A 20,656-nucleotide genomic window follows, 5' to 3' on the forward strand; every position below is an offset into this window, starting at 1 on the left:
AATGCAGAGACAGAGAAGTAGTACCAGACTATACTGCTAACCAAACTGCAGCAGAAAGTCTCTCCAAATTCTATGCAGACAGCAGGAATTATGCAGGTGTAGTATCCACAAGCTAATACTCCAACAAGCACTTAATGTACTGACAGAAAACAGGTTGCAGGTCAACATCTTCAGAAAGTTTTGAGGGTGTGTTAGTCTGTATGAGAGTTAATAACAGAGTTTATACTACATATGCTCAAGTTGTGGACTGAACAGAGTCTGCAGCCATAACAGCTCAGAACATATGGAGATTAACGAGGGTGAGCAAGTCTGTAGAGCATGTGTCTGGTAGACTGTGGCTAACTTTGGTTGTGGAATTATATTTTTTAAAAGTGCTGAAATCAACCACAGTTTTAATGATAATTAAAATTTGGTTAAACTGGTTAATACTAACAGTCAGACATTTTACCATGGTCATCCAATTTGTCACATTTTTATAACCCAAACAAAAAAGAAAAGACACAACAAAACCACCATCTATCGATGCTGCTTCTTTGTATAGTGGTGGTGAGGAGAAAGAGAGGAGAGCGAAAAAGGACCTCAGGAAAGAGGAATGTTGCTGTGTAACTCTGCACGGGAGGTGGTCAAGGGAGGTTTGGCGATTTTGTAAGGAGAGGGATGACAATTAAGTTTTGCTGCAGTTATGCTGTAGAGGTTTAGTGTTTTGTCCAATGACCCTTCGACATATGACCTCTCAGTCGGTGGTGTGTAACTGCTATACCAGAAATATTTAGCCCAACCAGGATTTGAGCACAGGTCCCAGCTATCAATCACAATATTGATCTCCACACAATATTTTGAATGAGCTATATCAGGTTTACACTGGGAATATACCGATATACTGTTCCTTCACAAGTCTGGTAATAATAAAAAATGAGCAGGCACTTTGCATGTACATGCTAATTAGAGGATAAGTGGATAACAATGCATACATACATCAGCATTACTGCAAAGGCTGCATCTGCCATTATGAAAATAGACAATCCTGTGAAATACGTTTAATGTCAGGCTAAAGCTAAGGTATACAGATAAATTTAACATTAATCACACAGCAACAACAACATATTGATCAACGGCCTCCTTTCGTTCTCTAAAGGTCAGCATCAGTCATTGAAAAACCCCATATAGCTCAACCAGTAATTTTGATAATCTTGATTCAAGTGAAAACCAAAGCACCGAGTCAGTTTACAGACACAACTGAATTTGAAACAAAACAGAAGAGAAGTTGATCATGCATTGTCCGCTTGCTGATCATCAACTATGCGTGATAGTGTAAACACTAAGGTCGCTTTCACACCTTCGTTCGTTTTCTCTGGTCGGAATCAGTTGATGACTTTGAAACATTGTAGCAGTTTCTTCTCGTTCGGTTTCGTTTCACACTGAGTAAAAATCCAAGCGAACCAAAACACGTCACTTTACACTACGTGAGATCGTCCTCTCCGCTTATTGGTCAGATTGTTTCTGCCGCAGGAATAGAAAAGTAAATACAGAAAGAAAGTGAAGTGTTGTAGACTACTGTACGTTCGTGTGACAGTAGATCGAGACCACCTCATTTTTGGGGTCTGGGTGCGGTTGTTTTGATGCGTACTCGAGTGCGATTGCCGTGTTCACACCGGACAAAACGAACCACACCAAGAGGGAAAATGAACGTGAGTCCGATTTAATCAAACTAAAATATTAGCACATAAAATACAAATCCTTCTTTAAATCAACATGCATTTTTCAACAGACAGACGCTGAAGTCTAGGCCGAGGCTGCAGAATATTTTGTCACCATACCCAATGGTCATTCCATCAGCTCAAACCACAAAGAGAGACTATAGAAGACAGAATATGCAGAAGCAACACAACATATAGTTGGGAAATGTATGCACACACATAACTACCCTAACAACATCCACAGGCACAAAATAGACAGCAAATAGATTTCTCCACCCTGGTGAAATCATTAGACTTGCCACTGCAAAGACAAAATAATTCTGTGATGCAGTACATCCAAATAAACATAAAGGCTACAATGACAGACAAATGCTAGCAACTCAGCTGTATAAACTGTGGGAACTGCATAATGGCATAAGCCTTAGAATCATCTAGGCTTCTGCAAGTTGAAAACTGACGAAACTTTATGTTGCAGAGAGGTATTGTTGAAAGTCACAGGCTGGATGTAAGACCATATAACCCAACCCAATAAAAAAGCAAGCTATTTGCATACAAATAGACTATCCAGCTCTTGCTGCTGAGAATTCACACCTCCTCTTACTGATGGGGGGGTGGGGATGACTTCTTTTCTTGGAGAACTTCAAGAATCAGCCAGGGAAAACCAATAAGTAAATAATATGAACAGCTATTGTGAATAAAATAATATACAAGAGGTACACATTACTTCTAAAGAAAACAAGACAGGACACATTGCACTAAATAATCATGCAACATAAATCTAAGTATGCACACAGACTCAAATATGGCAATCAAAGGAATAATGAGCAAACAAGTTAGAGTCTCTCAATCAAACACGCCACATAATTCCCCTTAAGCTACACAGTAATTACACACAACTTCATGTTTCTACAAAATACATGTCCAATCCTACTAAACATGACTCCAAATCATAATAGTTATCTGGTGCAACACACACACTTTTAGTTTTTTAATTCTGTCTGGAATAGAAATTCCTTTTCAACTGTAATCACTAAACATAAACTAATGTAGCGATTCAGCCATTATGGATGATGAAGCTGTTACCAAAGCCTATGACCTGGACTATTCAACACACTAAATCCAGAACCCTTAAAGCCCAAAGTCAAACAAGCATGATCAGTAGTCCTTTTCCCCTTAATTAAGAAAAAAAAAACAAAAAAAAAACACAAAGCTGGAGCCTTACCGAAGCCATACCTGGTCAAGCCAGAAAGTTACACAAATCCCAACTTCATTGGATCCTGATTTTAGATGGTCTTCCTCCCACGTTCAAAAAACAACTGTAGTAACAATCCCCTTGCTTCTACCTGAGACAGACAGCTAACTTGAAGGACCGCTGAGAGCCCTCTCACTTCACACAGCCCAACCCCCTTTTACAGAACACAGCTAGCTACTTCCTGACAGCTTCAGAGGACGTGATGCAATAAATCCAATAACAATCCAACTCCATTTGATTCCCACTTCACAGCCAAATGGTGGTGTTCAAGCAACATACAGTGCATCCAGTAAGTATAAACTTTTTTCAAAATTTTGCTATGTTACAGCCTCATTCCATATTTAATTAAATTCATTATTTTCCTCAAAATTCAACAAACAATACCCCATAATGACAACATGAAAGATGTTCATTTAAAATATTTGTGTATTGAAATCAAAAGTACATAAGCATTTGCAGCCTTTGTTCAATACTTTGTTGAAGCACCTTTAGCACCAATTACAGCCTCAAGTCTTTTTGAGTGTGATTTTTCCAGGTTGGTTCACCTATTTTTGGGCAGTTTCTCCTATTATTAAGCTCAACCAGGTTGGATGGGGAGCGTCGGTGCACACCCATTTTCAGATCTCTCTAAAGATGTTTAATCGGGTTTAAGTCTGGGCTTTGGGCCACTCAAGGACATTCACGGAGTTGTCCCATAGCCACTGCTTTGTTATGTTTGCTTAGGCTTGTTGTCCTGTTGAGAGACAGTCTGTGGCCCCAGTCTGTGGTCTAGAGCGCTCTGGTACAGGTTTTTCATCAGACAGGTTTTCTCTGTACATTGCTGCATTCATCTTTCCCTCCATTCTGACTAGTCTCAACATCCCCACATCAGAACATGTCATTTTTGAGATGGTATTGACCAGGTGCTGAGCAGTGACTATTTACATTTACAGTCATTTAGCAGACGCTTTTATCCAAAGCGACTTACAAGTCAGTACAAGGTACAAGGGTAGGCAGGGCAGCGTGAGGAGGTCTTGCCTAAGGACCCCTACTGGAGGTAGGCCATTTGAACCCCAGTCTCCCACATGGGAGGCAGTGATGTTACCACTACACTAACCAAATACTGAGAATACTTATGTACATGCGAGTTCTTTGTCAGTTAGCAAAGATTTCAAAAGAACTTCTTTCACATTGTCTTTATGGCATATTGTTTGCAGAATTCTGAGGAAAATATTAAATATAGAAAAAGTTGAGCATAGTTAATAAATTACTCTAGATGCAGTGTATGCGTGAATGCACCCTAGTATTCCCTTACCTGAGTCAGAATCTTTCTGGTCTCCATTAGCTCCAGCAGTGAAGGGCAGCTTCCTTTTAGGGGCCTTTTCTTTCATCTCTTTGACCCCATCACTGCGATCCAATTTGGGAGTCTTGTTTGACAACACTTTATCCTGTGAAAGAGACAAATCACATCATAAAGAGACTATGAGTAACATGTTTAGGAAGTGAAAACGCTTCAATTAGAATAATGATGAACATTTTTACTTTAGACCAGAAAGTATGTATTTAAAGTAAGTTATGGCCTACGATGTTAGAAATGCATGAGATAGACGTCTTGTTCTCTCTCTATCGAGTGTTCCTTACTGACTTTTGTAGCTGTTTCAATCTTGGCAAAGTCAAACTTTAGGAGTTTCCTCCTAGATTCCCAAGTCCCCAACTGCAGCACAAAGAGCCAGGCTTAGGGAGAGGAACCTAATCTCACTCAGCTCTGTGGTTTGCAGCTGCTGGAAACAATCACAGGCCCAAACCTATCTTCTATCAACAGATGTAAATACTTATGTGTTTGCTCAACATGTTTCTTCATTGTATTGTGATCGGATAACAACAGTGGCTTTTCTATCCCAAGGAGCGGCTTCACAACAGCAGAAGTGGAAATTTAAAAGATGTCTAATCTTGTTTTAAGGTTGCAATTTATATTTATTTCAGATCCTTTTAATAGTTTTCATAACAATAATATTTGTTCAGTATTTACAAGGTATATATTAAAATGTAAGACGTGATAAGTAAAAAAAGATAAAACAGATACATACAAAACACTGGAGGACCAGAACAAGAAATCATCTAAACAAAGCTGTAATAAGGTTACACATTCTTAATGCCAGAGTTTTAAATTTTGCTGTTTACACCAGTATTAACAAACAAACAAACATTAAATTATGAAACCCTCAGTAAAAATAGAATTGCTAGCAACCAGTCATTTGCAAATCCCTGATGTATTTGTCCAAATACCAGGTAACTGCGAGATAAATGTCTAATTTAGGCACACAAATAAGTTATGTGTGCATTTAAATGCAGAGTCAAGATGTTTTATCAGTTTAATCTTTCAACATAGAGGGTCTAGATCCCATAATGGAGATAAGGGAGTAGGTTAGATGTAATGTGCACATGCTTTCCTTATATCCCTTAAATTCTCAGTCGTATCTTCTGTCGCCCACCATCTCTGTCCCAGGGGCAGGTTTTTCATTATGTGTCGATTCTTTGAACTCCTCCCCCTGCCCTGCCCTAGTCATAAGACTATGATGTCATGGTACAGTAGAGACAAACAGTGTCAGCTACAGTTAGCGGATTTCTGTCTTTCTCTTTCTCTTTCTGCCTGTGTCTGTGATTCTGTAACACCCAATTCACACAAAGTATGATGTACATATCTGGGCAAAGGGAAAGGCTACAGCACATTAAAGATGAGTAACCAAGATGGAAGAAGACATTGTTTTAGAAGAAGAAAACAAAAACATACAAAGATAAATCCAGAGCTAAACTGCTCTAGTGTATAATGGTCAAATCTCCCAAAAAGCTAGTCTCCAAGGTTAAGAAAGAATGATTTTTTCTGAATAAATGTATAGAAAGCTTTGACAAGTACAGACTTTTTTCTCAAATCTGCCTGTCTGGTGGTCTCCTAGCAATGCCTGCTCTTTTCGTCTCACTCCGTTTTCCACCCACCCCTGTGCGCTTCATTCCCTCCCTCCATGCCAGAGACTGATGCAATCCTTTGCAGAGGGCTGTAAATCCTTGCCTGCATAAGCTGTACCTCTCCTCTCTTTGCCTCTTGGTGCTGCTGCCAGTAGCTTAACAGTTGGCACAGACCATGACATCATCAAGCTGCGCCTAACATTTGTTCTGCAGCAAAAAAACATGACTCTACCTGTGTCAAATTAAGAGGAAGCTTCCTTCATAGCTTACATTTCAAGACTGTCTATGCCTTATCAGGCCAAAACGGCTGGCCCATTTTAACACTGCTCCACAGTGAGATTTGCAACCTTATTTGTGCCTGAATGTCAAGGACACAAACACTGTTTATTAGTATCCAACAATCCATTATGTAACAGTACATTGTGTAATTGTGAGAAATATGAAGTAACTAAAACCAAACTTTAGTTACTAGAAATTTTGTTAAGTTACTTAAGTGATCATCAATCACATCATGTGAATTACATTAAAATAATACACAACACATGTACTTTATATCACTAGTAAATGTCAAAAGAAAAATCATGTTTGATGACCCAGCATATTACAGAGGCATCAACATTAAAAACTGTGCTACTGAAACTGGTAGACTAGTATCATGCTGAAGGACAAGTCAGGGGGCAGATACTTTCAGTTGTGGGGGAAAGTACCTAGGTCTTCCAGTTAAAGGCCAACCTAGCCCTAGCCCCACCCCCTATTTGGCTCCTTTATTTAGGCTTTACAAGGTTGTGCAACTGTTGATCAGATGCAGTGGTTTGCAGTGCTAGGTTTCAAGGACAAATTAAAAAGAAAACTGGGATTATGTGCTGTATACAAATGTTTTTTTTTGTGTGTGTGTATAGAGTATTACCTTCTTCCCACCCTGCTTTTCCACCATGTCGGTGTTGAGTGGGAAGTGGTCCAGCTGGGGGGTTTTGGAACCCCCACCTTTGGGCATCATTCAGATCTCCCCACTCCAAGCTTCATTCACGCTGCCATTGCATCGTCATCAACCGTCTGGAACAAAGAGAATAGAAACGAAAGAGGTGGTGTGAGAGTTAGCACCTGTCCAGTATGTTTCTTTGAAAACACATTTACACATTTTAGCCTTTAGCAGTAGATAAAGGACTCTATTTTAACTATTACACCCCTGCTCTGGAGGAAAAGCCGTTGAATGGAAGAACAGTGATCTGGGATAGCACCAGTGGCAGGTAAAAAGCTTATATGGTCTCCAGGCTGAGCCCAAAGAGCAAGCAAGGTCTGCCCAAATACCTTTAAGCACTCTTGGCAACCTGTACTGTTTAAAGCAAGATAATTTCTCAAAACAACAGAAGCCCAATATTCATATTTGAGTTTAGGTATGAACAGACAGGACAGACTAGGTAAGACACTGCCAATGTTACTCAATGTTGTTGATACAGAGTGAGGTGGGAATAACTGTGGAATGTCTTTGGGAACGCGAGTAGCACGTCTCAACAAAAGCCTAAACAGCTACCTTACTCAATAGCTAGACAGCCCTTGTAATTGTGAGCTCTACACTGTCCTAATTCATGGAATCCCCAGCATAGATAATTAAGACGGAAGGTTATGGCGGTAGCAGCAGCAGCAACATCCACTGCTCTACCTAGTAGAAAGGATCACTTATCATGAACTTGGAGAACACCGAGTTCTGTCCAATATAATGTCCTCTGTGTACCAATACTCTATTTTGCTGTCCATGCAAGCACACAACAGTATGTTCATTACTATCCACAATCTTCCCTCAAGAAGAGAGGCCTTCTGCTCCACAAGACCATGAATTAATCATACATTCATTCCCTCAATTCTTTCCTCCATAATGCACTCTCTTTTGAGTGTGTCTAAGTATGACTATCCATGTGACTGACTGACTGAGTGAACAGATGAGACCATGGCTGCATTATTTTTCACTACTCCGAGACACTGGCACTCCTATCTTCCCTGGCGCCACTTCCATCTCCCTGCCCCTCCCCCACCCCTCCTGCCTTTCCTCTGCAGTTATCCTATTCAAAGACTGCTATTTATATCCCTCCAATCAAGTCAGTCAAGTCAAGACAGCCAGCCAGCCAACCAGAGAGGCACAAAGAGGATGTACTGCTCCCTTTTTACTGGTGTATGGTGAGAAACATGAGACACAGCAAACCACAGTCCCTTCCTCTCTCTTATGGCTCATTGGTATTCCCTTTTTTTCTTTACTGCTAGGCATTCACTCACTTCAAGCTACCCTAAACTCCCACCTCTCACCACACCAAACCAAGTGGCAGGAAGGTCGACTACTCTCAGAAATAAACAAACCTTGCAGCAACACACACACACAGACCTAGAACTAGGTCAGCTGGGCTTCTAGAACAATAATCTCTGCACTATTTTGGGACTACTATGATGGGCGGTTGTAGCAACAGAGCATTTCGCTGACATGTAAAATACAGGAAAATGATGTTTGCGAGCTAACAGTCACACAAAGGCTCACACATGGAAAGGAAACCCTGTGCAAAACCACAGGCCTCATTTCCTTTGTAATTTCATCCCAATCAAAAGATACATAACATCTGCTAACAGTGTGTGTCTGTGTGTGTTTCACTCAGTGAAATGTTGTTGCCATTAAATAGCTGATTAGTTCCATATGTGGATTTGTACGTACACAAGTGTGAGTGTTTTAGCCAATTTATATGAAAATATTGCCCAGAAGACAAAACGTAGCACATTCATCACACATTTGTCATAAGGTTATGCATCCGATCATGGGTTCTTCTGTGCTAGACCGTAAGGACTCTTCAGCTGGGCACTCATGTAAAACACATTGGTGCAGTATAGTTCGGTAGTTAATCAGTAGGTGGCTTTAAAGTTGCAAAACTTTGGAGTGAAACACAGCAGAGTGGACATCATGCTTTGGCTTATGAAGGTAACAAATAAGGCTGTAAAATGTAACACAATCCCACCACATTTATCACACTTTTTAAACAACGGCAAAATAGCAAAACAAAATAAACAAACATAATAAAAAAGTCTGTCTACTATAATTTATTCTGCCATTGCCAGTACTGTGAAAATGACTGTCACCTTTTAATTGCCTGGAGTGATGGTGGTGTGCTTAAGTACTCTAGATAACCCTTAAATGATAATATTTCAACAAATTGTACACGTAGGTACACCAACACATAACCTTCTTTTCACTAAAATGTCCTAAAGTACTAAAATGTTAGTCTACTAATACTTATTGTGACTTTAAAAGGTGGCATTTAGTTTAAACCAAATGTTGCTAGTTTAAAAACCACAGTAAAGCTATTATCAAGCACATGCGTGCTATGTTTGGTTTACCTATACACCTAATACTGTATGTGAAAAATTACAAGTCATGGTGAATGTTCTAGGCCAACATCCTGTTTCTTAACAGCCACCATATGAAACAACAAAAGACTGTTTGGACTCTGTTTTGCTAAAGAGTTGAGCGGCAGAGCAGCATCAAATCTGCTTTAGTTTAATATTCAAAAAGGGTAGTCGAGTTTAAGATATGATATTACCTGATCACTGCACCTCCTAATAATACTAATGCCCTGGCACAAAAAATAGGAAAAAAATAAATAAAAAAACTGGAGCAGCACTGTTGAGCTTTAATGTTTTATGCATGATGTCAGCCAAGTTAGACTCTGCGATCTAGATGACTGCAGAAAGGAGTGGTGAGAGGTGAGCCAGAGAGGCATTCGCTTCCAAATGAAGGATAGGATCTGCCAGTACTAGTCTCCATCCATTCATTCTCCCATGCTTACACACATGCACACACCTGTCTTCCTCTGTTGCCTGTTCCTTTCTCTCTTCATCCTTCTGTAGCATCCTCTCTATCCTCTGAGCCACTCCCTCTGCGGTCAGATAGAGGCCAACACTTCAGCATATTGCAGCACACGGTGCACACTCACAGATGCATGGACACACACCTCAATTTTGATTTGGTAAACACCTGACATCTGAGGCTAACTCGAAGACTGACAACATGAAGTTATCTGGAACTTACAAGTTTAAAATCTAAATCTCCTCGATAACAATTGTGAAACTGCACAATACAAACATTATCGTTTGATTAACAACAAATCTAATTTCTCCAGGCACAAATCTCATGTGTCCAGCCAACTCTGCAGCTAGTTGCTATGCTAACCAGCAATGACCTCCGGAACACATCCGAGGATGATATCAGTGCTCATAAACCTCTGTGAGCAAGTGTAAATGCAGGCACATGTAAGATAGCACATGACGCTGCAATGTTTTCTTTTAAAGCAGGGGAAGGTACATGATGTGCCGTGGTCATAGTTCAACATTAAGACACCATTAAAAAACAATGGAACTTCATTGTGTAAAATGAAGAATGTGTTAGATTTATGAAGATTTGACAGTCTACCTGAGACCATGTGTGTCTCCATGAAATAGTAAAGTATTAAAAACAGCAATCTTTTAATAACAATGCAATTTTAGTTCAACAAAATCTACAAAAACTATGAGCTATACATAAAAGACTCATGTCTAATTTTTTACAAATGCAAGAAATTGTTCAACAACATACACTTTTGAATATATACACAGAAACAAAACACATCGGTGGGAAAACAGATGCAAACGCACGTGCACACAGCTGAGAAGAAAAGGTGCAGGCGTGGAGATGAAAAGCAGTTGTTTGCTCCAACCCCATGCCACTCCTAACTCATGACTCTCATTGTACACAGAAAAAACACACCTCAAATTTTCCACAGTGACAGCTGAACAACAGAGCAGCTGCATGCAGGGATGGGCATGTTGCTTTCTGTCTGTCTGTGCTCACATTTGTGTACGTTGTCTGCACAAAACCCTCTGCCTACAGCATTGTCCGACTAGTGATATCTTATTGTTGGTTAACAGACAGCTATGATTTACACATTGTAACATAAATGGAGAAGCAAACAGGTCAAAGTGTCCTCATATCAGAGAGGTCTACGAGTCACAAATGCAAGTTAAGTTTTTACTTTTACAACATTTTTCTCATTAGTCATTAAGAGTCTTGACACTGTAGCTCAATAAGACTAATTAGAAGCCTCCAACATAATAATATATTCACATTAATATATTCACATCCAACAATATTCTTAATTAAATACAATTTAAATATATATGTAGAAAGTTTTACTTCAATTTTCAACAATAAACTGTGTTGCAACAAACATTGTCATGTTGTCATGTATCAGGCTTCCATCAGATATTTACAGCTTAAGTTAAAAGATTAGGGAAGGTGGGGAAAAATACAACTTTGCTAATGTCACAGTGACATGGCACTTATTGAAGGACCTATTGTTCAGCTGCCATTCTGAAGACATTTAGATCAACAATTAAATTAATTAGTATGGGTTGCAAGTCAAGTCCAAAGTCAATTTATTGCAGACTTGAACACAATTTGAGTAAGAGTCAACATTACCAGTCTTTGCCTCGAACCTCCCACTCATTTACATGATTTTAATAATAGTGACTGGGAAACACTTTCCATGGTCACGTGTCGACCGTCGCTGTGTCCTATTTTCATCTATATTCTCTAAACAGTCTAATGTAATGTAGTGGTGCAAAATGTTTTTTGCACAACCTTCTCACCAACACACAATCAATATACACCTTAATTGTTAATTCAGATAACCAAGACAAAGCTTTGTGTGTGTGGTAAGGCTAGGTAAAATATAGCCAGCATTCCTCATTCAGAATCAATTATTTTGAAATTATATTAAAAAATTTTATTTCATATGAATATTTTGTATATGTATGTACCCTGCAGCTTAGTCTATTGATGGACTATTTGCATGCTGTGCAGGAGAAGGGTCTATAGAAGGACAGCAGCAGCAGCTAGCTAGCCTGTTTGGTGTGCAAATAGAGCCGGCTGGGCTCGGCTGCTGTATCCTGGCAACCAGAGTCCAGCTTGGCTGCTCAGTCCCTGACCTGGGCCTATTCACTTCATTATAAACCTGAGTAGAGAAAGAGGAGACAGATACATGAACGCACAAACATGTGCTAGTACATACATAAGTGCTGAAGGGACTGTGTCATATACAAAAAGAACTAGGAAAAGCACAGTTAATTTACATGACTTTGCACATTATGTTGTATCAAAAAACAATGACTATTTGTATTTTCTAAGTGATGTTAAAAGAATTTGTATTTGGAACATGCGACTGAATGGATATAGTATAGTATACTATAGTAATATAGTATGTTTCTACAGCAAAAAGTTTTTGGGTTAAATAGAACAACTCATCTTTTGTTTTTTCCCCATACTTAATAAAGGGCTTCATGCTTAAATGTCAATATGAGCAGGAGGTGATACACAACGGCATTTGAAAATGACAAAATATGTGAGTGGGTGGGAGTGGTCCTATTATCTATACTGCTCTAGACGTAGACAGGCAGAGAGCAAGAGAGGAGCAAGATGTAGGGAGGAATCCAATCACTTGGTCTGATTTTCTATTCTGAGCACGTTCACTCTCCCTTACACCTCTCTGTTCCATCCAATAACAGCTCAGTGCTTGCTGCCTGCCTGCCTGCCAGTCTGGTAAATCATGCTGTCTTTGCCAGTGACCTCGCTAAGATAGTGGCAGGCCTGTATATATGCAGCTAGGCTGCAGCAAAGGCCAGAGACAATCTAGTGCTTTCTGGCTCTCTCTTCTCCAATCCCATTGCTTCAATGCTCTGACTCATTCTCATTTCTTCCCCCTCTTCTCTCTGAGTACTTCTCTCTCATCTGCCTTTCTCTCTATTCTAAATATCTCTCTCTCTCTCTCACACACACACAAGCAAAAGCATGACATTGCCAGAGCAACGTGTGAATGCACGCGCACACACATACACATGCAAACCTTGTTGCCTAGCAACTCAAGGATGAAGCAGATGCAGGCCTATCAGAGAAGCTAGTGAAAGAGCTGTGAGCAGAGAGAGGAAATCTACTGATAGAAGTGTACCTCTGCATATCGACCTCAAGCAATGAAGATTCAATCCCTTTCTGACCTTTGAACCACTGTCTGACCAAAGACTTATTCAGTATTCCTGTGTTCTGACCAACATCATTTCTAACACTATATTAAAATATATATGTTATATTGGACGAGACTAAATCCTAACCTAACCTTGCATGAATGTTTACACACTGTACAATAATTAGGAGAAGGACACAAGCAGTTAAAATCTATGCAGCAAGTTTGCAGAACTATCACCACAACAACCAACAATAACAAAAACGGTACTCCAAACATAAGCTGAAACCACATTATGTGCTCCAGTTGTCTGGATAGCTTGGCCTTATTTTCACATGCCCAACGCCCCCTGAAATGAGAGGCTGTCAAGTGGGACTGATGGAACAAACAACTGCTTGTTTGGTGGATCCATCTTCCCTAGATCCATCTTCCCATGTAGGGGAACAAACTCAGCAGATGTGGATCATGATCACACGAGCCAAGCACAAAACGCACTAAATTATATCTTGAAGGTGTTCTCGTTACAAGACTATATTCTTTCAGGGGTGATTTGAAGAAATTGCTTGGCAAAAGCTTAGTCTGTTATCTGTGTGTATGTGCGTGGCAGCAAGTATGAAGCAGCTAGATGCTAGCCTCTTCCAGCCTTAGCCTTCAGCTACACCCACACTGAACAGCTCACTGAATTTAGATCCCAAGACACAAACAGTTCTTTACAGATACATGTCTTAATAAGCCAGCATTATCACTAAACATTTTCCACCTAATTGTTGCCTTTTAAAGCCAATTACAGAACCAGTGTTAACTGTTGTTTATTTATTGGTTAGAAATACATCCAACATTTTAGGAAGTGAGTTACAGAACATTTGGATGACAAGCTTACAAATGTCAATATATGTAACATTTTAACCACACCTACAGTACATACATTTCTGACCTAAGCAGTAAAGTTCAAAACAAATAATTTCAATGTTTATTACTGATAAATATGACTTAATTCTGCTGAGACGCAAGAGTTAGTTTGCACAGGAACTGCCTAATCATTGCAGGCATGCATTTCTACAGTACTGGATGTGCTTACTGTCACTGGAGAGGATCAGTGTCAAGTTTGGCAACGTTTAGTAAGCTTCACTCAAACCAATATTTAGTTCTAGCATGGCAATAATGTAAAACAAAAAATGTGCTACAGACATCTAGAAGGGCTAAACATTGCCCAGTGGTAGTGCCCCACGTTTGTTTACAACACACAGGAACAAGAAAACATTCACACTGCAAATTAATGTAATACAATTAAAAATGCCAACTGTGTAATTAAATACTGTTAACTGTAAAAAAGCGCCACGTAACACTCAGAACTAGTGCACAGTATGTAGTGTTGGAAAAGCTAGCAAACTAAGGGAACATTACAGCATAAATTTATGGTGTTTTGGATTTTGTAAGTGAAGTCACTTGATTCTCTGTCAGATTTGTCAATTCTGAAGACAGTCCACTTCCCTGATCTCAAGGTGGTGAGTTATTTTAATACACAAGTTAACAACAATTCAACTCACGAGGAAGTAACAGGTGTTATCAGATCAAACAACTCCACAGCCAATAATGAAACACTCTAAACATTCAATTACAAAGTCAGACAGTGTGTTTACATGCACTTAAGTAAGCAGGTTACAGTCGGCTTTCTCAAGAAAGCTGATTTTTTAAGTGTCATGCAAAAGGGACACTTCGATTATGGTAACCTGGTTACCGTAATCGGTGTAGGGGATTAGAGAAATCTAATTTCCTGAGGTAAAACACTTGCCACTGTACTACTATCAGCTAAAAGTTCTGCTGAAACACAATCTCGTTTTTAATCAAGTCAGAATAAAACTGAAACCAACACAAAACTCCCTACAGACATCTAAAATGTCTTAAATTTAAACAGTTTGAGCTGTAAATAGGAGCTCTGTCTGTGACCGTCTGTCACTGTGTGTCTCTCTAGGTAGTTTTTTCTGTCTCGATTTAGCCAAAATAAACCATCCAGCCCAGGGCAGAGGAGAAATCTGATTACTCTTTTGCAGCATGTATTCTCGGATTTCCAGTAACCAGGCTTCTTGACTGCATGAAAACGCAATACCCAATTACCGGAGAAACCTGGTTTCTAATGAGAGTTTGAACACAAAAGTTCAGCCTGTCACCATTAAACCACCCTCTAAAATTTACAACATTTACCTATGTTACACCTGATGTGTAGCCTATTTTTAAACATCTCAAGCATATATAGCTTTAGATGGAGCTTGAGGGTCCCGCACATCTTTTTTGGCTCTTGTCTCAATGTTTGTATTTGGCATTGAGCTTCGAGCTTATGTATATACACACACAAGAACACACTGATTAAAGAAGCCATTCTATCTGCTTGTTATTGTAAAAAGTCCAACGTGTTAAGATGTTTGTGACCTATATCACTATGCCCTTAAAAGAGATTGACAGAGAAGATAAATTAATATATGTGTATGTGCCTGCTTGAAAGAACATGAATGAGTGAGTATCTATGTGTTCAACTGTGTGTGGTAGTACAATATGAGGCACGGTGACTGGATCTACATTAATTAAGGACTACGTGAGGAAGTAAAAATAAATGAAGAGCAGAGGGAGAAAGCCTGGATGGATAATGAACCTAGTGAGAGAGAGGCAAGGGACAAGCACACAGAGTGGATATGATCTTTCCACAGATGAGCATCATAATGTCTCACAAACACACACACACGTAAAAACTGCAAACCCCTAAAAAGAATCCTGCTTTGGAAGTAGCGTGCAAAACATGATGCGATTCTGAAACATTTGCATACAGCCACACCGGTTTCATACAAAGCAACAGATGCAGCACAGTTTTTTATATAGGTTTGGCCTGCACACCTAAAAAAGATCTGTTTGAAAGAAAATGATCAGGTTTTCATCAACTGAATACTCATACGCATGAAGTCTTCTATTTAATTTTGTCCAATGACGACATTGTCACTGATGCATGGTTTAAACAAAAACACAGCCCAAGCAGCAAGTTAGCAGAGCAGTAATGGTACAGTGTGTTGGGGTGTGATACAAAGTGTAGGTCACCTGCATTTTGGAAGCTCAGAATCCAATGCACAAAAAAAAAAAAAAAAAAAAAAAAAAAAAAATATATATATATATATATATATATAATAAAATAAATGTAATGATGTTACACACATCATTACATTTGATGTACACACATAAACATATAAAAATGGACTTGAAGCCTAAAAACAAACTTTGGGTTGTGCTTATGTGCATATAGCACAAGTGACATGCGATCTAACACATGGTCTGTCTAGACAGCTGGAATGACTAAAATAGGAGTGTATCAGCTGTGCAATATGTGCATTTGAAAAATGCAGCTCACATGCTTTTGGTGTAGACACAGCATGAATCTTGCACACACCTACTAGAGTCACCTTCATTACAACCAACATCTATTGATTCCCCACTGTCCCTCTTGGTTAAGTTTGGTTTCTTCTGCTTTCTATTAATTCCAGTTTTGACTGGTTAAATGTCTTATTATAGTACATTCTCATTTAAGGCAAATTGTACACACATTTGCAGGTGAATCGTCACCTCTGATTCGGTTGTCAGTGAAGTTCAGTGTGAAAATCATTCAAATAGCAAGCTTACCATTTTTAGCTGGCACAGATTTTTGCCATTTAAATGTCTAACAGCAGGTCAGATAATCTGTTCCTAACATTAGTTCCAGGACTTAAACTGAGCGACCAAAATGCAACAGAAAGTTGTTTTCTATGCCCACAAACACCACAGCACTGATGCTTTACTCTGAACCATCAGTGGACTCATCGTTTCTGTAGTTCCAATTTGAACAGGGTGAGACATCTTCTCTAACAAAATCATCAGCGGATCTCACATCAGTTTCAGCAAAACTGTGTTCATAGCACATCAAAGTGAAAGTAAAAGTAGTTATTGAAAAAATAATGTGTGACAAAGTCAGATTATGATTTAGGTTTAAAAGATTGTGAAATCCTTGAGCCAGATCATTATTATTTTCAGCCTCTGCCCCTTTCTGTCCCTCCATCCCACAGACATAAGCTTGTAAACACTGGGAGAGAACAGTTAACCACCAAAACCTTTTCTGAAAAACAGAGGCCTTTCAAGGTAAGCATTAAACACATGTATGCTAAAAACATGTGCTGCATTCAGGTATTTGTATTTCAGACGACTGGATTGGTTTAAGTGTCATATGTTACGAAAAAAACAGAGATTTGAAAGACCAATTCATCAAGACTGTTCTCTTGAACATTTTGCAGCACTTTCTGTTATTACACAGGGACCAGAAAGTGGGACAGGCAGCTGACTTGGCGTATATGAAGACAGACGAGAAGGAGAACCAACAGCAAAGACCAGCAGCAGACAGACAGCTAGACAAGTAACCTGATCCCTACAGTGACAGAGGAACGCAGGCAGAGGCAGAACAGACGGAACGCATACAGCTACAATAACAACCTTTCCAAATGGAGCCTCGTTGGTGAGACCTAGGAATCAGACACACACATGGGTACAGAGTAGCTGGGGACCAAACAGAATGTTAATGCTGTCCTGGTGCAGAGGGGTGGAGGGAAGCAGGATCCCAGATGAATTATAAATCACTGGGCAGGGCCGGATGGAGGGATGGAAGGATGGAGGGATAAAAGACCTGCCACTGCAGAGCACAGCCAGATGAGGGCTGGGGCGGTGCCTGCTTAAAGAGGGGGCAGGGAACCAATGCCAGACTGGGACAGTTGTGAGGCCATGTACATATTCTCAGGAATATGCAGATTTTAAAGGGTATGATTGTGTTTACACATTTTCATGCAAGTATAAGAACCTTAAAGTCTTTTGGAAGCTGTGAAGTTATTCTATATATATGTAAATATTGCGTTTGCAAAGAAAGAGCATGTTCACATAACATCAATAAATCAGCTCTTTAGTAGCATTTCTAAGGTAAGACCAGCAACAGCAAAAACACCCAATGCAAAGGTGTAACCACTGCAAAAGTCTCAGGTATTATACATAAAAAAGCTATTTCTGCTACAAACAAGGATTTAATGTATAAGGGTATGTGCTTATGTTGTTTCTGAAGTTGAAGTGGACTTAAGCTAAACAAACCCTAACACTAACCACAGTGAAGTGAATACAGCTTACGAACAAATGCAACAAACAGCTAGGCAGACAACACTCATTCATAATGGATCAATCAATAAAACTCACCAGATTGGGCAGAAAGGCTCCAATTAGTGGTTTGAGCAAGTGCTGCTCAGGACACCTCAAATGATCATCAGTGAAGTCACTGAAAGCCAGCAACTACAGTATATATTGTTTTATCTCTATAGAATTTTCTGAACATTTCCATGAAGTATGCTATATACTGTATGCTAGGGCTGAAACAATTATTTGAGAAAGTCAAATAACTCTGTTACAAAAAGCCATTAATCTGGGCTGGGTTTAGCCATACTCGTGGTGTGAGCGGTACCTGAGATAAAATACATGCAAGTCTAAAATAAGGCGTTGAGGAACAATCCCAAAAACATTTGCTGGCTTGTGATATTCTTGTTTCTAGGCCTACTAGTGGTTCCACCTGTTTAACAATAACAATATTAAAAACACCAACATAGTATTGATTCCTTTGGGGAAATTGTTGTTGGACAGCTATCAGACACTGCATGTTGGAACTACAACAGTGTTTCAGTGTCTTGTGCACCTAGACATGTAGTCAGGAGGAATCAGGAAAAAAAAAGAAGTCATAGTTATAGATATCCTGCAATATCAATGGTGTTAGTATGTGTTAAACAAACAAGTCAGGTCCGGATTTTATTAGAAAGTGTGGGTAACAGGTCACTGCGGTGCCTATCTTTGTGTGTGGGAGTTTACCCATTCAAGACTGTGGTCTGTGCTGATTCTTTCAACCTTCCTGTCCATTTGTTTTTACTTCCTACAAAAGCCACAAGGCCTTCAAAAAAGTAAAGGCTGATGGTATGTTATGTTATGTTATGTAATTTGGTTGAAACTAGCAGTTCCAAAAATATAGTTGCCCATCTCAAAGGCATTATTAATGTATTATTATTAGCAGTAGTTGTATCTCCATTTTCCAAAAAGTATTCTTCTGTAAAACGGCTAAACTGCTTTACTTTTTCAGGTAGAATTATTATTGTCTGCAATTGTTATCAAAACATCTTTAAACTACCAACAGCAACTATGATTGTGAATCTAGGCTAGAAAAATGTTGATTCCATTTATATCTCTATATGAAATGACTGTCAAATTCTTCTGAACCCTAATGATAAGCACCTCTTGAACTCTTAGAATAGGTTTGTGTGTCAGTGAGCATGTTTAAGAGTGAACGAGTATTGACTCTTTGTCTGGTATGGAAACTGCAATAATTGAAACTGGCACTACCCTCAGGGAACTGTTCTTCCGGTGTTCACAAGGTATCATTTCTTAGCATCTGCACACAGATGTGCACAACCACATGCACACACACTTCTACAAAACAACTATCAACACATGTATGCAATTTAGTCAATTAAAGCTTTAACCCATAGCCCAGTGCAGCCCTACCGCAGAGGTAACACAAACTGTTTTTAAGTGAGAGATAAAAAAGATATATTACAATAACAAAGTATAAAAAGGGGTGTATCATATTTTATTAGAAAACGGCAGTGGTTTTCACTGCTTGGGTCATTTCCTTTTTCAGTTCCCCTTTTCACAACACCAATAACAATACAAAATCTGATATGAATTTAAGCACTATGGTAGTCCTTTAATGATAATGTCAGCAACATTGGTTGGTGGGTGAGTCCATATGATATTTCAGTCTATAAAGCCACTTTTCTAATGCAATTTTCTCAACATGCAAAGACTAACACTTGATGGAAAATGGGTTTCCATATATGAATCTAAAAATGGATTATTGTGCTGACATTTAAATTTATTATGCAGAATAGGGATGTTAGTGAGTAAGCAATAATCTCTTACGTCATGTTAAAAATATATTACCCAAAGATGTAGGAAATAATCTAAGCAGTAATAACCATCAGAATGCTGTAGTAGTTCTAGGTAATGCAGGTAGGGTTAAGATGGGGTGGTATATTTATACTGCCTTTCTCTTCAATACATTTATTTTGCCACTCTTGTATGGTTATGTAGTGCACTTGAGGCCTGGCACTGTATAGATGAATACTCCACAAGGAAGTAATACTATGGAAATCCCAGCAGAGTTGCAATCTGTCAGCTAGCTAGCTCATACGGTTCAAGCTAATGCCACAGTGCCAGCTCCAATATCTCACAACAGCATCAAATATAGCCAGATGAAAGCAGTGCAACACACAAGTTGCTGTAATCCTGCAGCAATGATACCAATGATAGTCCACAGGAACAAGCAAAGCTTTACACAAGCTTCAGACACTGCTGTAAAACAAGTTAAAGACCAGCTAAGCAACACTGAATATACTGGTGTAATAGAAATGCCACAGACTCCCCTGGCTGGTAAAGTTGTTACAACAGTATCTGAGCATTGCAGGGATATTAGTTTCTAATGGTGGTTTTAACAACTGGAGTAGATACAGCTTACAAACATGGCACTTGGTTCATCACCTGATCAAGTATATAAAGTATACTTATTTTGGAAAATATATCCTGTAAGACCAAAGTGTGTGTCAAGAGACCAGTTTAGCCTGTTGATGAAAGGCATGTGCTCTTGGCTACAG

At 39.2% G+C, this 20,656-nt stretch overlaps 1 protein-coding gene across 2 annotated transcripts in view; it reads right to left on the reverse strand.

Annotated features, from left to right (window-relative positions):
* Window positions 1-20,656, reverse strand: part of ankrd11 (ankyrin repeat domain 11) — an 81,526-nt gene that overhangs the window by 15,004 nt on the left and 45,866 nt on the right. For both annotated transcript variants that reach the window (XM_026378405.1, XM_026378404.1), the window contains exons 3-4: window positions 6,800-6,945; window positions 4,244-4,376 (exon numbers count right to left, since the gene is read on the reverse strand). In XM_026378405.1, coding sequence (XP_026234190.1) covers window positions 4,244-4,376; window positions 6,800-6,889 — 223 coding nt within the window. In that variant the 5' untranslated portion in view covers window positions 6,890-6,945. The remainder of the gene's footprint in view (window positions 1-4,243; window positions 4,377-6,799; window positions 6,946-20,656) is intronic.

The sequence above is a fragment of the Anabas testudineus genome, chromosome 3, assembly GCF_900324465.2.
Source record: "Anabas testudineus chromosome 3, fAnaTes1.2, whole genome shotgun sequence".
Classification (NCBI taxonomy): Eukaryota; Metazoa; Chordata; class Actinopteri; order Anabantiformes; family Anabantidae; genus Anabas; species Anabas testudineus.